Genomic DNA, 14,944 nt, shown 5'->3' with positions numbered 1-14,944 from the left:
GACCAGTTTAATCCCTTAAGTTAAAGTCTTAGTTTAAAGTCAGCGCTTAGTTAATAAGTATACTACGATCACTCTAAGATGTAACCTATTAAGCCTTTTCTATAATATCTTTTCCTTAACTAAAGTCTACGGACTTTCCTTTTATTATAATTCCTTAACTTCTATACCTTTAAGGTAGTTAGGCCGAAGATACCACTAAGAAGGACTTAAAGAATAAGCGTCCCCCTCGGGGGAGCTAGCGAAGCGGACGCCGGGCAGGAGGCGCCCGTTATATCTAAAGTAATAATAACGGTGCCCGAGCAGGGACCGGATAAAAATAGGAATAAGGGGTTAATAGACACGCCGGTTACGCTTAGTCCTAAAGGCAGTAGTTCGTAGGTTAATTAGTAATCTATTACTAACCCCTCGATATCGATATAAGAGGCGTTAATTATAATATTTTTGTTATATTTCTAGTAATAGAGTAAGATTAATCGAGTAACTATAAAGAAGCTTACCGAATAACCGGCACCCCGGCGTAATTATATAAAACCGCCGGTATATATTTATAAGCTAATTAAAGAGCTATCTATAGTTATATAAATCGATAATTAGTAAAGAAAGGCGAAGCCGTTACTATACAGAACGGCTCCGCGCAGGGCCAAAACAAACAACCAACCAATAGGCTAGCCGAAGGGAGGGTCGGGCTCGTCACGGGTCCGTATCTAGAGCTAAACGGGTCCCGAGGAGACGGTCGCCGGGCCTCTAAAAGGGTCGGTAGTAGTCTGATTAGGGGAACGAATAGCTAGATAGGCAGGCGGGCCTATAGTCGGCTCTTCTGGATAGTCTAGATATCCGAAATAGGAAGGATAATGCAAATTGTGATTATGATAGGTGATAGGTGACGATCGTGAAAGATCGGACGAAAAGCTAGCTAGATATAGTGGGTCTATTCCGAAGAATAGCCCTATATAAGACTAGATCTCTGGGACCGCGTACGTGGTTACGTGATATCCATAACGTCCAGACCCGGAACACGGGTCTACCCCTCTACAGTATATTCCTGAAGACGTCGTCTCGAAGACGCAGGCCCGAAGGACGGTGACCTTAAAGACATAGAGGTGACCTCGCAGGTCCTTCGTGCGCAAGCCAGGCGGCGGCGGCGGCGGCAGTTAGTAGCGATTACGGCAAGGAATCAGTCTAGCCTTAGAAGGAGGCGCGTGATATTAGGGATATTCTATTTAAGGGATTAGGATAGGGCTTAGAGGCGTTAAGGAATATATTAAGGATCCGGAACCGGCCCTTTAGTTAACCCTAGGGATATTCAGGACCGAGTTATGCGTTAAGATTATTAAGCTGGCTTAAGACCTATAGTCTTAGAGCCTTAGGTTATTATAAACAGATCCTAGGGAGGGCAGTCACTAGTTCCTAAGTACAGTATACGTTAAGTCTTAAGTTAAAAGGGCTTAACAGATAATATTATAATTATTCCCCCCCCTAAGGTTAGCTTCGTGATCTGTTATTATTATAGTCTTAACGACTCTCTTTACTCCTCACACAAAACCTATAACAAAAAGACTATAAATACAAGAGCTACTAAGCCTCTTATATATATCTAGGTAAGATAACTAAGCTATTTATTATCTAAGGTGCTTATTATATAAATACTAATAGTATCAATTATTCTTAGGACTACTATAATTAATACTATAATAGTTATAGAATAATTATTACTAATTAACTAATTAGTAATTAAAAAACTTACTACTATATTAAAAATAAGAATTTCTTTTACTATATATATATATTTAGATTAAATAAATGATTAGATTAGCGCTCGTTTAACGATTCCTTATTATTTTAATAATATCTATTAATTAACTATTATACTATTTTTAATATTAATAATAAGTAAAGTTCTAGATTTAAGAACTATAAGATAAATATAAGAATAGGTTATATACCTTTATAGGGTTAGAATTAACGAAATCTAATATAGATATCTATACTTACTAAGTAGCTAAGTATACTATATATATAGAATCTTAGTATTACTATAACGATTATTATAGGCTAACCCCGTGGAGATAATCCGGTAGAGCACCGGATCTTCCGACTAATCATAGTATACTCCTAGTGGGTCGCCGCGATATTATATTTAGGTCGTAGGCACCTATAGAGTTTTCCCCTTTCCTTCTTTTCTCCTTAGCTTTAGATAATTTAATTATTCGGCCTTACTCTATAAATAACTCGTGACTAGCCGCTTATATATCTAAAGCTTAGCGAAACCCACACGCTACGCTAATAAAGATAGACTATCACTTCGATCCACCTCCCGGCGCTCCGTCACGCCTAGTAGGCGAATCGCCTAAGGCTACGGAGTAGAGGAGGGAGATTATTAACCCTCTATAGACTTAAGTCGCGACCTTAACCACCTAGATCTAAGAATAACAGAACGCTATTAACTAGTTACTATAAGCGATATAAAACTAATAATATATAACCACGCCTTATCTTATTATATTATCGGAAAAGACTATATAGGGCCCTTAGCCGCCCGTTACTACGCCCACGCCTAATATAACGCCTATTCCGAACCTTAGGACTAAAGCGTTTCTATTACCCTGGAAGTTTAACGGTAAACGCTCCGAGTATATAAGCTGGTTATCCGAGATTCGCGAAAAGCTCCTACTCGATTAATATCTTTTCTAGAACGCTTATAAGAAGTGGTATTTTATTAACGCCTACTTAGATAAAGCTCCCCGCCGTGTTATTACCTCCTTCTAGGCTATAGGCGGAACCGATAGTTAATACGACCCTAAAGACTTCCTTAATTACCTTAACCGTATATATAAAGACGTTAATAAATAACCCCGCGCGGCTAACGCCCTAAGAATGTTACGCTAGCGTGAAGACTAAGCGTTTAGAAGCTTTATACCTGGTTTCGAATAATAGCTTATTATTACCGGGGGAGGTTAATAGGATAATACTACGAAGATTATATTCCTAGAGGGAGCTCTTAGTAGTCGCCTTTATACCGCCCTTATTACCGCGAAACTACCGAATAACTACCACGCTTAGGTAACCGAAGTATAAAGCATCGCTTAGAGACTTAAAGCCCTCGCTATAAGGCTATAGTTCGGCTAAGCGCTATATAATAGTAATAATAATAGTTATGCTTATGATTATAATAGCGATATAAAGATAGGAGGAGTTAATCGAATATAGACGAAGAAGAAAGAGATAAGAGAGTGCTATAACTACGGAAAGAAAGGATACCTTACTAGAAGATACCGTTTAAAGAAAAAAGACGCCGAGGATTATAAAGAGAACCGTGTAGCGAAGGTCTTAGTAGCCTCGGATAATAAAACGATCTATACGGGAGTCACGGATAATAATAAAGACTCGGAAAAAGAATAGCTCTAGTACGAAAACGGGTACTAAAGCCTACTATAAAGGAATAAAGGGATTAGAAAGAGTTTATATTATAGTCGCGTAGTAGTTATTTAGCTTTTATATAAGCGCGGATTAATAAAAAATTAATTACCGCTCTTATAAATACTGGATATAATTATTATATAGCTATAAGTAAATGTCTTATAAAGTCCCTCCGCCTTTTATTAGTCGATAAGACTAGAAGACCCCTTTTAGGGTTCTCCGATACTATAGGGTCTATAAGGAGTTCCGGTATCGCTATATACGATCTCGAGATTAATAGATATATATAACGACTATTCGCTTATATAATACTAGGATTAGATTATAATATATTCCTAGGGAAACTATAGATAGAATATAACGATATTACTTATTACGCGAAAAGATATCGCCTTTACTATAAAGTGGCCCGGTTAGATATCCGACTCTAAGGCGAGGAAGAACCCGATAATATCAGAGCTATCCGTGGAGCTTAGGTAATAACCGGGTTAGTGTTCGCTAGTATTATATAGCGATTATAAAGGAGATAACGGTTTAGTAAAAAGGAACTCACGCTTTACGCTATTAGTATTAAGGATATCGATAAGGCCCTCTAAAGTAAGTCCCTAATCGACCCCCGGAAGTATATCCTAGAAGAGATACTATAACGATTTCTAGACCTATTCTCCGACTTATAAGTAAACCGCCTTCCCCCTTATTAACCTAGGGTTAACTATAAAGTAAACCTTATATAAGGGCCCGATAGTAAAGAGCTAGAATTACCCTAGGGCCCTCTTTATAATATATCTAAAGAGGAACTCCTAGTCCTACGGAAGACCCTTACCGACCTTATCGATAAAGGGTTTATATAAGCTAGCAGCTCCGCCGCTAAAGCTCTAGTTTTATTTATAAAGAAGCTAGGAGGAGGGTTATAATTCTATTACGACTATTATGCCTTAAATACGATTACCTAAAGAGACCGCTATCCTCTCCTACTAATCACGGAGATACTCCGAAACCTAAAGCGAGCTAAGTGGTTTATAAAGCTTAATATAGTTACTATATTCTATAAGATCCGAATAGCCGCTAGCTATAAAGCGAAGATAGCGTTCCGAACTCGATTCGGCTTATTTAAATAGTTAGTATACCCTTTTAGACTTAGTAGCGCCCCCGTGTCCTTTTAACGATATATTAATAAGATATTATAACGCTACCTTAACGACTTTATTACCGTATATATTAATAATATCCTGATTTACTTAAGCGGGTCCCTCCGCGACTATAAGAAGAAGGTTAACCTGGTACTATAATCGCTAAGCGACGCAGGATTAACGCTTAACTTAGCGAAGTACGAGTTTAGCGTGAAGACTATAAAGTACTTAGGGTTTATAGTTACCGCCGGCTAAGGCGTTTCGTGTAACCCCGATAAACTAAAGGCGATCCGAGAGTAAGAAGCCCCGACCTTAGTAAAGGGAGTCCGAAGCTTCCTAGGCTTTATAAACTATTACCGTATATTCGTGGAGAACTTCGCCTATATTATATCCGCCCTAATAAGACTAATAAAGAAGGATCGAGTATTCTTTTAGGGTCCTAACGAATAAGCGGCCTTCGAAGAGGTTAAGAAAAGGTTCTAGGAGGAACCGATCCTATAATAATAGGTCTTAAGTAATAAGACCTTTATAGAAACCGATTACTTAGGATTTATACTAAGAGGTATATTGGTTTAAGAAGATAAATAAGGACGTTATTATATAATCGCCTATTATTTAAGACGATTTATAGGAGCCGAGTATAACTACCCTATCCACGATAAGGAGATATTAGCGATTATAATTTACGTAATATATTAAAGAGTAGAGCTCCTAAGTTAAAGTCGCTTTACGATCCTATCTAACTATAAGGCCCTAGAATACTTTATAATAAAAAAGATACTTAATAAGAGGTAAAGCCGATAGGCCGGTAAGCTTGCCTAGTTTGACTTTATACTAGAATACCGTAAGGGTGCTAATAACTATACCGCTAACGCTCTCTCGCGAAGAGAATAAGACGAACCGAAGGACTTCTCCGATAAACGGGAATAGGCGCGATATATATAGTTAATCCCCGAGACCTTAATTCCCCTAAAGATTCGCCTCCTTCGCGAACACCCACGAGTATTCGAAGCTAATAACGAATTATAACGGCTATAGGACGCCACGGTAAAAGAAGATAACTAGTATCGCTAAGCTATATAAGCCGTATCTAAAGGCGATCGATAGTTTTCCCTCTTATTAGGTCTCTAAGCCTAGATTACCGAATACGGGATTACCTTATAAGGACTACTAATATTCTAAGATCGCCTATAGGTACTAAGAGCCTAGGAAAGGAGTATATTACGAATATAAATAATCTAATTTATACACGACTCTATAATTAGAGGTTACCCGGGGCGAGATAATATAATTACCCTTATAGCGAGACGCTTCTTTTAGCCAGGAATAAACTAAGACGTATACAGGTTTATACGTAACTATAACGTTTATAACTAAAGCTATATATAGCGGAACGCTTAATAAGGACTCTTAAAACTATTCCTGATTCCTAAATAAATAAGGAGTGACCTATTAATAGACTTTATAACGGATCTACCCCCCGCTAAGGAGAAAAAGTGTAGATACTTATAGGTTATAACCGATCGACTTATAAAGGCTATTACCCTTAAAGCGATAGACTCTATAGAGGCGGAAGCTTATACCGAACGGTTCCTATACTATTACTTTCGGTTCCACGGTATACCTTATTTAATTATAAGCGATAAAGGTTCTAACTAAACGAGTCGCTTTTAGCGATACTTTTATAAATTAGCTAAAATCGAATAATAATTAAGTATTATATATTACCCTTAGACCGATAAAGCCACTAAACGAGTAAACTAAGAAGTATAGGCGTACCTCCGAGCCTTTATCTATTATATATAAGATAATTAGGACCGGTTACTACCCGCCGCCTAATTAGCGTTAAATAACTAAGAGAGCTCTATTACTAAGATAAGCCCGTTCTTCCTTAAACACGGATACTATATTAACCCGATCTAGATTTATAAGGAACTAAGTAGTAACGCTTAGGAGTTTATAGCCTATAACCTGCTTCGCCGTCTTTAAGAAGCTATAGAGTTCGCCTAAGCCTTAATAGCGGCTACGTAGCTATAATAGGAAAAGTCGGCGAATAAGCGCCGTATCCCCGCCGAACGCCTTTATAAAGGCGACCTTATATAGCTCTTACTCGCGAACTACTCTACCCTAAGACTATTATATAAGTTAAGCTAGCTATACTAAAAGTATAGGGTTACTAAGGTTATTAACCCGTATATTATAAAACTAGATATACCTTTAAACGTATACCCGAGGTTTTATATAGACCTCCTACGATATATAAGCGAAGACCCGCTTCTTAGTTAAATTCTATACGACCCCTAACCCGGACTAATTCGTAACGGCCTTATAAAAGACGAATAGACGGTAAAGGAAATCTTATACGCTAGGAATAGGAGGGTAAGTAAAGGCGTAAGGAGAGAGGCGTTAGTAAAGTAAGAAGGATACGCCTAGATATCTTAGGAACCGATAGAGTCCTTATAAGAATTAACCGCCCTAGACTATTACGAAGAGAAGTATAGCCCGATTAAAGTTAATAACGGACTACGCGAACGGTATAAGAAGAAAAAGAGTTATAAGAAAGGCAGTAAGAGTTAAGTAAAGGTTAGGATAACGGTAAAGCCGTCCACGTTAATTAAGTCGGGGCGGATAAGCCCCGCCCCTAGTTATCGGGTTTAGGTATCAAGATTAATATCGTTATAAGTATCCTTATAACCGTTAACGCTTTTAGCGATAATAGGAGATAACATAGACGCTATAACCTTAGCCTGCTTATCCTTTTTCTTTCCCTTAAAGGACTCGATATCCTTTACCTTAACACGAATAACCCCTATAATATTCTTAACTACCTATAAGAACCGGTTAAGCCGGCGTAGGCCTTCTACCCCTATAAAGGTAATTATCACGCTAAGAATAGGCGTAATAATAATAGGAGGCGCCGTAATAAGTATAGGTCCACCTACTACGATATAGGAGTCCCTATAAGGGGGGGAGGCGGTGGCTTATACTAATAAATAAGGCTTACCGGTACCCGAGTTAATAAGCGTTAAGATAGGCTTATCCTTTTATAAAGTGCTAAAGGTCTTTTTCGAAACCCCGGACGCCTTTTAGAAGGCCGAATAAGCCGCTATAAGCGCCTCCGTCGCTTTAGGGCTATAAAAGGGGTTATTATTAACTACCTTCGCCGCCTCTAAGAGTGCTGCCGATAGACTAGTTATCCTAGGCGGAGGAGGAATATACCTATAACCGCCCTTTAAGTAATTATAGTACTTAGGATCGGGTATCCTTACTCCGGGTCCTGATTAGTTATAATAGCGCCGCCTATCCTAGCCGTTTATAATAGCCTTTATATAAGAGTAGCAGAAGACCGAATGGGTCCTTTTAGGAGGATATTTTATTCTATAAACGCGCTTCGCGGGGCTTTTAACCACTATAAAAGCTTCGCCCACGGAACGCTTACCCTTAGCCTTAGCGGCTCGGGCTGGCTAGGCGCGGCGGTCTATAGCCGAGGCAGGAGAAGTGATCTGCTTGCTAGCCAGGGCGGGAGTAGGTGCCTCCTTACCGGTATTATTATTATTATTATTATTAGCCCCCTATATTATATATATAAGTTAGTAAAAACGTCGCGCGAAGCTTTTAGGAAGAACGGGAAATATACCTTAGGGGCCGGAGATAATCCTAAAAACTTAAATATCTTCTAGAGAGAGAGATAAGGGGTTAGAACGATAAAATAGCGTGTAAAAGGGTAGTAGGCAATAAAAAACATACTATTAGTAATAAGGGATGTTATTAAAGAAAAGAAGAAAAAATAAGAATACGGAGGTAACGGTAAAGTTAGTATTATTAATAAACGAGTTATATAGTTAGGGAAGGTACGCCTATCGGTTCCTTATATAAAAGGAATAATCCTATAACCCGTTTATAAATAATGATAATAGCCGTATATAATACGTTAATTAATCGTATAACTATAAAGGCCTACCTTAAGCGCTCTTTAACGAATAGAGAGGTTATTCGGGATTAAAAAGCCACTAAGGGTCGTTATATAATTAATAAAAAGGCGTTATTCGATTAAATAATAACGCTCCGTGAACCTATACCGAAGACTAATAACTTACCGAGGGGGGAGGGGGGTAATATTATAGGCTAACCCCGTGGAGATAATCCGGTAAAGCACCGGATCTTCCGACTAATCATAGTATGCTCCTAGTAGGTCGCCGCGATATTATATTTAGGTCGTAGGCACCTATAGAGTTTTCCCCTTTCCTTCTTTTCTCCTTAGCTTTAGATAATTCAATTATTCGGCCTTACTCTATGAATAACTCGTAACCAGCCGCTTATAACGATAGCGCTAATCCTAGCGCTAACTATTAAAACTTAAAAGGGTTATATACTTTATAAAGATATAATAAATAACTAAAACTTATTATAAGATATTATTCTAGATTTAGCTAATAAATTATAATAATATACTATACCCTTAACCTAAAACAAGTATACTAGTAGTTATAAGTGTATTTTTAATAATAGTTATTACCTGTTTCGCTGCCTTTTATAGTAATACTATCTTTCTAATATTACTTAGGAACTTACTATTATTATCCGAGGCCCCCGAGGGGGTGTTATATATAAGTCTCTGGAATAGTGATTAACCCTAATCCTGCCTGCCCCTTGCCCCTTAAGGGATAATGCTTCTATTCCCGCTTAAGGAGAATACTCCTCTAGCCACTGACGGAAATTACTAATCGTCGGGTAGTCGAGGAAAAGACTGCCCCCTACCTTAACATCTAGCTCCATCTTTAGTTTTTCCACAATAACCAATGACATGAGGCTGTCAATGCCCAGGCTGTCAAAGCTGGCATCGTCCTCCAAGCTAGAGACCTCCATGGCTGCCTCCCTCGCAATGATTTGCAACGCCTTGTCGGCAAGGCTGTCGCCCAGAGCTCCCGCAGTAATAGCGGGGGATGAGGTGGCAGAGGGTGCACTGGGTGCACTGGGTGCAGGCTGTGAAAGGAGTGGTGGTGTTGCAGCAGTAGCTGTCGCTGTGGCTTTGACAGGCGGCGACGGCTTACTCAGAGCATCGTCATGGCTGGCCCTAGCCGCGGCTGTGTGCGAGGAGGACTTGGCGGTCTGCGTCTTGCCTTTAGCGTGTGCGCTATCGCCGCCCTTGTCTGGTGGCGAGAAGAAGCGGCTGAGCAGAATGCGTGGGAAGCTGCGGAACTGGATACCGCCAACCATGCCGATAATCTCGTCCTTTTGCATGATATACACATCGCCCAAGTAGACCGTCGGATCCTGCACGGTTGGGATCATCTTGACGTACGAACGGTACTTGGCGCCTGGCAGAAGCGACTTCGCGAAACGCATGGTCTTCCAGCCGGGGGTCACGCAGTAGTTGTTCTTGCAGTCCATTAAGTCGGAGCAGTTCATGATGAAGCCGGCAAGATGGGCCACGCTGTCGATGAAGTAGGGCGGCACGGTCCATACGCCGCTTTCTTTGCTGGTGAGTTGGATGTCCGCGAAGCCTTCGAGCTCGTGCACCACTACGGATTGCATGCCGCGATACTTGTCAGCGTAGTCGACCAGGTTGCTGGCGAAGAGGGTATAGGCCATGTTGCGAGAGAGGCGACTGGCGTTTCCTTCAGCGGCCATGCGCTCGAGCGCTTCGATGCGGCCCTGGATGAGGTGCGTCAGAGGGCTCCACGATGCAAGCCATTCGCTTGCATCGCCAAACAAGATGTTGGCCGTGGCGAATGGCTCCGATGCAGAGCCATCGTTGGCCACGTTCTGCCATGTCAAGTCGACTGCGCCGGACCTCGTGTCAGCTGTGGTTGCGGTCACTCTAATCAGCTGAGGCGATGAAGTATTGCTGTTGGCGACCAGACCCTTTGTGACGACTAGGTTCGCAACGTTCATGTCGGTCATGTTACCCTTGAGGTGAAGTAGGTTTCTGTGGAGGTAGTCGCCGAGGGTAAAGGCGATATCAGCGTGGATAGACTGCGTTGTGTGTTAGCCACGTTAATGTTTTGTTTTTCTTTTTTTCCCGTTCAACTACTTACAGATGTAACAACGCCGCAGTCGTTCATACGATGCCCGTATGCTGCAGCATAGAAATCAGACTGCATAAGATCGGACTGGATGACGAGTGAGCAGCCAGGGTTATCCGATATCTCCTCGATAATCTCGTGGACCGTTGAAGTTTGGAGACGACTCGACGGAGATGAACCAAGCTTGGCTCCGATGGTCTGCTGCGTGCCGTAGAACGTGTTTCCTTTGGTCAAGCACCAATCGCCGTTATACTGCAGCCAGTAGTTCTTCTCGTTCCACGAATAGGTGGGTAGATCAAGCAGTCGAAGTCGGTTCTCAAAGGGGCGATGAAACTCGGCCCACGCGACCTTGACCCCAACAAGATGCAAGGCAGCCATGCTCTCAGCAATCGTCTTGCAGTTGTCTTGGTCGCGACGAATCGAAGGCAGGGCAAGCAGAGTTGACGGCATGGTGGTCTTGACGAAGGCGGTGCATACCGGATGAGGACCAATCTCGATCCAGACCGTGTCCTCGCTGATGGTGGAAACGTTCTGGGCATTCCCCAAGGCGGAGACGAAGTCGACTGGTTCTCTCGTCGCGCGACGGCAGTAGTTGGCATTTAGCGTCTTGCCGTCGAAGACGACCTTGCCGAGTAGCGGCGAGATGTAGGGAATCTTGGGCTCCTGGAAACCGACGGCGGTCTTGCAAACGGCTTCGAACTCATCGAGGAGAGGGTCGACCTGTTCCGAGTGGAAAGCATAGGCGACGGACAGCTTGATACACCGGAAGCCAGCTGCCTCGAGGACAACAGCGACACGATCCACCTCCTGCACTGTACCGCTCAGGACTGTATCAGAAGGACTGTTAATGCAGGCGATGGTATACCGCTCGTTCGGTGCGGCGTCGGCAATCTGCTTCAAGGAGGCTCGGACAGCCATCATGCAGTGGCTGCCTCTTGTGCACTTTTTCTCCATCATCTCGGCCCTACGGCCGACCATGAACAGGGCATCGTTGGCGGTAAGGACGCCGGCTACGTGCATCGCCGCGTATTCACCCAGGCTGTGGCCGACGACGACGTCTGGCTGGACACCAAGCGAAGCCCAGTACTTGGCGAGGGCAATCTCGGTGCTGACCAAGGCAACCTGCGTAACCACGGCCGAGTGCTCGTGATCCTTGTCATGCGACCCATCCAGTGCGGGAATGAAAGAGGGGAATCCTTGCCGCTGTGCAAGAGAGTCGAGGCGGTCAATGGTCTGGCGGAAGACGGGAACATGCTGGTATAACTCCAGGCTCATGGATTTATAGGAAGCGCCCTGGCCTGTGAAGGCGAAGGCGATGGACTGCGGGCCGGACTTGGAAACCGGGCGGATGGATTCGATTCCGTCAAGGCTCATCGTCAGTTGCTTCTTGAGTTGATCTACACTCGAGCAAACGGGAGCGATGCGATGTGTGTGCTGGTACCGGCGAGCAGTCGTGGTGTAAGAGAGGTTGCCGAGGTTGGTATCAGGGTGGTCTTCGAGATAGGCGATCAGGGACTTGATGTTTCCAGCCAGAGATACCTTGTTCTTTGCCGATACGGTGACGACATGGGTCTGTCTCGGATCCGGCTCCGTGGCGGGGCGCGTCGGCGCCTCCTCGAGGACCATGGTGGTATTGCCACCGGCAGCACCAAAGTTATTCACCGCAGCGAACCGCTTCCTACCTCCAACAGGGGTCCAGTCGGTCATTTCAAGAGGAATATGAAGATTGCGCTGGTCAAAGTCGCGCGGGAAACGAGGGTTGATCTCTGTCTTGATGCCGACGTGTGGCGGGATGGCGTTCTTCTGCAACATGAGCAACACCTTGATCAGCGCCGTCGTGCCCGCGACAGATTCTCCATGTCCCACGTTGGCCTTGACGGCGCCGATGTAAAGGGGCTTGTCCTTGCTGCGACCTTTGGTCAGAGGCGCGTACACGTCCATGATGCCCTGCATCTCCTCAAAGTCTCCCGCCTGGGTGCCTGTCCCGTGCAGCTCGACATAGGACACATCCAATGGGTTAACGCCCGCCTGCCGAAGGACCTGACGGGAGAGGTCGGATTGATGGCCTGCGTGAGGATGGGTAATGGACACGGCCTCGGCGGAATGGTTGGTCCCGGCACCGAGGATGACGCCGAGGATATTGTCGTTATCCGCCTCGGCATCTTCAAGCCTCTTGATTACCAGAGACCCGATACCGTCTGCTCGGCAGTACCCATCCGCCGTGGCATCCCAGGTTTTGCAGGCGTTGGGGCCCTTGGTGAGGAAGTGACCATTACACAAGCCGGCGAATCCGTCCGGGTTGGTCAGGACATTCACACCACCCGTGACGGCCATGTCGACGTCACCACACCAGAGAGCTTGACAGGCAACCTAACACATGACGATATTAGCATGTGTCTTAGACATATGTGTCTTGGACATAGTGTGGCGTGTTTCTTTGGTGGTCAATGACATCTTCTATGTACATACCTGAATCGCCGCAAGCCCCGAAGAGCAGGCCGTGTCGATGCTATAACTCGGACCGGCAAACTTGAAGAAGTAGTTGATCCGACCAGGACCAAAAGCTCGGCACCCACCTGGAATATAGTAAGTGCTGACCTCCTGACCCTGGTTTACCTCGCGGTAGTCGTCAGCTGCCTGGCCATAGTACGTGCCGATACGGTGCAACTGCGTGGACGGTGTGCGGTTGGGAACAAAGCCGGCCTGTTCCAACGCCTCGTATGCCGTGACCAGAGAAAGCCGCATCTGGGGATCGACGACCTGCGCCTCGCGAGGGGACATGTTGAAGAAGGGAGCGTCAAACATGCCAGGCTCGTCGATGAAACAGCCGTACTGCGTCATGCTCTTGTTCAACTGCTTGCCTTCTGGGTCATAGTGCGTGCTGATATCGAAGCGATCCGCGGGGATCTGGCGAGAGACGTCCAGGCCCTTCTCGAGAATCTCCCAGAACTTTTCGTTGCTCGTCGCGCCGCCTGGAAGCCTGCACGACATGCCCACAACGGCGAGCTTGGATTGGCCTGGACCGCGGGGAACAGAAGCAGGCGGAGCGGCTTGGCCCATCCAGGATGTCAAGTCATTGATGAAGACTTCCGAGTCTGCTGCTACGTCTTGGAGAGCAGATTTCACATGGGCGGTAAGATCGTTCAGGGGGAGGGAGCTCCCAAAACAATGGACCGTCACGTCTTCAGCCCCAATCCGCTTGATACGGTCGATGAGACCGCCGATGGTTTGATGCCAGTGAATCGCCTTCTCGAGCAGCTCGGAGATGACGCACTCGAAGAGCGCGCCGGCATCGGCTGCCGAATAAGGGAGTCCGGTGCTCGTTGAGTACACCGGAGTCAGAGGGACGGCTTTGGCGGTGACAGTGTTCAGTTGGCTGCCGTAGACTATGCTCTGCACATCCTCGCGACGATAGATGTGGGGCGCGTGGCAGAGGCCTCCGTATACGGGCAGAGGCATGGACCTTGTCTTGCGGAAGAACTCGGACTTGTTGAACAGCTTCTTGAGTGTCGAAGGGGGTCCGCTGATCGTGACCGAGGTTGGACTGACAGCGCTGACGAAGATCTTGCCGGTACTGGGGGTATTGGACCGGGTGTTGATGGAGTCGAGCTCATTCTGCACTTCGGCCGGATCGACACGATGCACCACGTACGCCCACGAGTCGGGCTTTTCTGACATGTCTCGGGCTTCAAGATGCTCTGAGACGCTGAGGACATGAATGCCTAAGCGAAATGCCAATCGGACCGCGTCCGCACCAGCCAGCGCCAGCTCATGCACTGTGGGTGACAACGAGACGGCCGTGGAAGCCAGGAGGCCAATGCCCAAACCACAGAGCCCGGAGGCATCCTGCAAATCAGCCGCATATTTTTCGAGATACCTTTCGAAGATAGTTAGTGGAAATGGAAAACAAGTAATGGGACCCAAGAGAGCCCGAGATGAAGATGACACCTTACCCAATGTACGCTGCGAGTTGAAGTGTGATGAGAAGAACTCCCTCGACCGCACCACAAACAAGACCCTCTCGGAGTTCTGCATTCTCGGCCCAGCTGAAGATACTGTCAAACGGCAGAATCAGCGTCTTCAGGTCCATCGGAAGACTCTGGATCTCTTCCTTAACCACCCGCGTCGCTTCAGCGATGAATCGAGCCAGTACTGGGTGGTTGTTGTCCTTGCTATGGTTGTGCAGATGGCGTAGCTGATCTTGTAGATTACCACTAGGGAAGTCGTTGTTGAAGTACATCAAACTCATTTTTTTGCACATATCGCTATCGACATCACTCCGTGATGGTGTCTTGGGAGTGTAGATAACCATGGCTGGAGGATACAGTGAGCGCGAGGGAGAGAAAACGGGGATCAATAAAAGAATGAATG

General features: G+C 45.1%; 1 protein-coding gene across 1 annotated transcript; it reads right to left on the bottom strand.

The window, feature by feature from the left end:
• Positions 1 to 9,230: 9,230 nt before the first annotated feature.
• Positions 9,231 to 14,885, bottom strand: ACRALDRAFT_1058992 (uncharacterized protein; the record flags this gene model as incomplete). Its single annotated transcript, XM_071015964.1, has 4 exons — positions 9,231 to 10,523; positions 10,586 to 12,943; positions 13,043 to 14,450; positions 14,527 to 14,885. 4 exons carry the CDS (start codon positions 14,883 to 14,885, stop codon positions 9,231 to 9,233), a joined length of 5,418 nt encoding a protein of 1,805 aa, XP_070870833.1.
• Positions 14,886 to 14,944: the final 59 nt, after the last annotated feature.

The sequence above is a fragment of the Sodiomyces alcalophilus genome (genome assembly GCF_042370955.1).
Source record: "Sodiomyces alcalophilus JCM 7366 unplaced genomic scaffold ACRALscaffold_11, whole genome shotgun sequence".
Classification (NCBI taxonomy): Eukaryota; Fungi; Ascomycota; class Sordariomycetes; order Glomerellales; family Plectosphaerellaceae; genus Sodiomyces; species Sodiomyces alcalophilus.
Note: the sequence above shows the minus strand (reverse complement) of the source record. Positions and strands in the feature narration are given on the sequence as shown.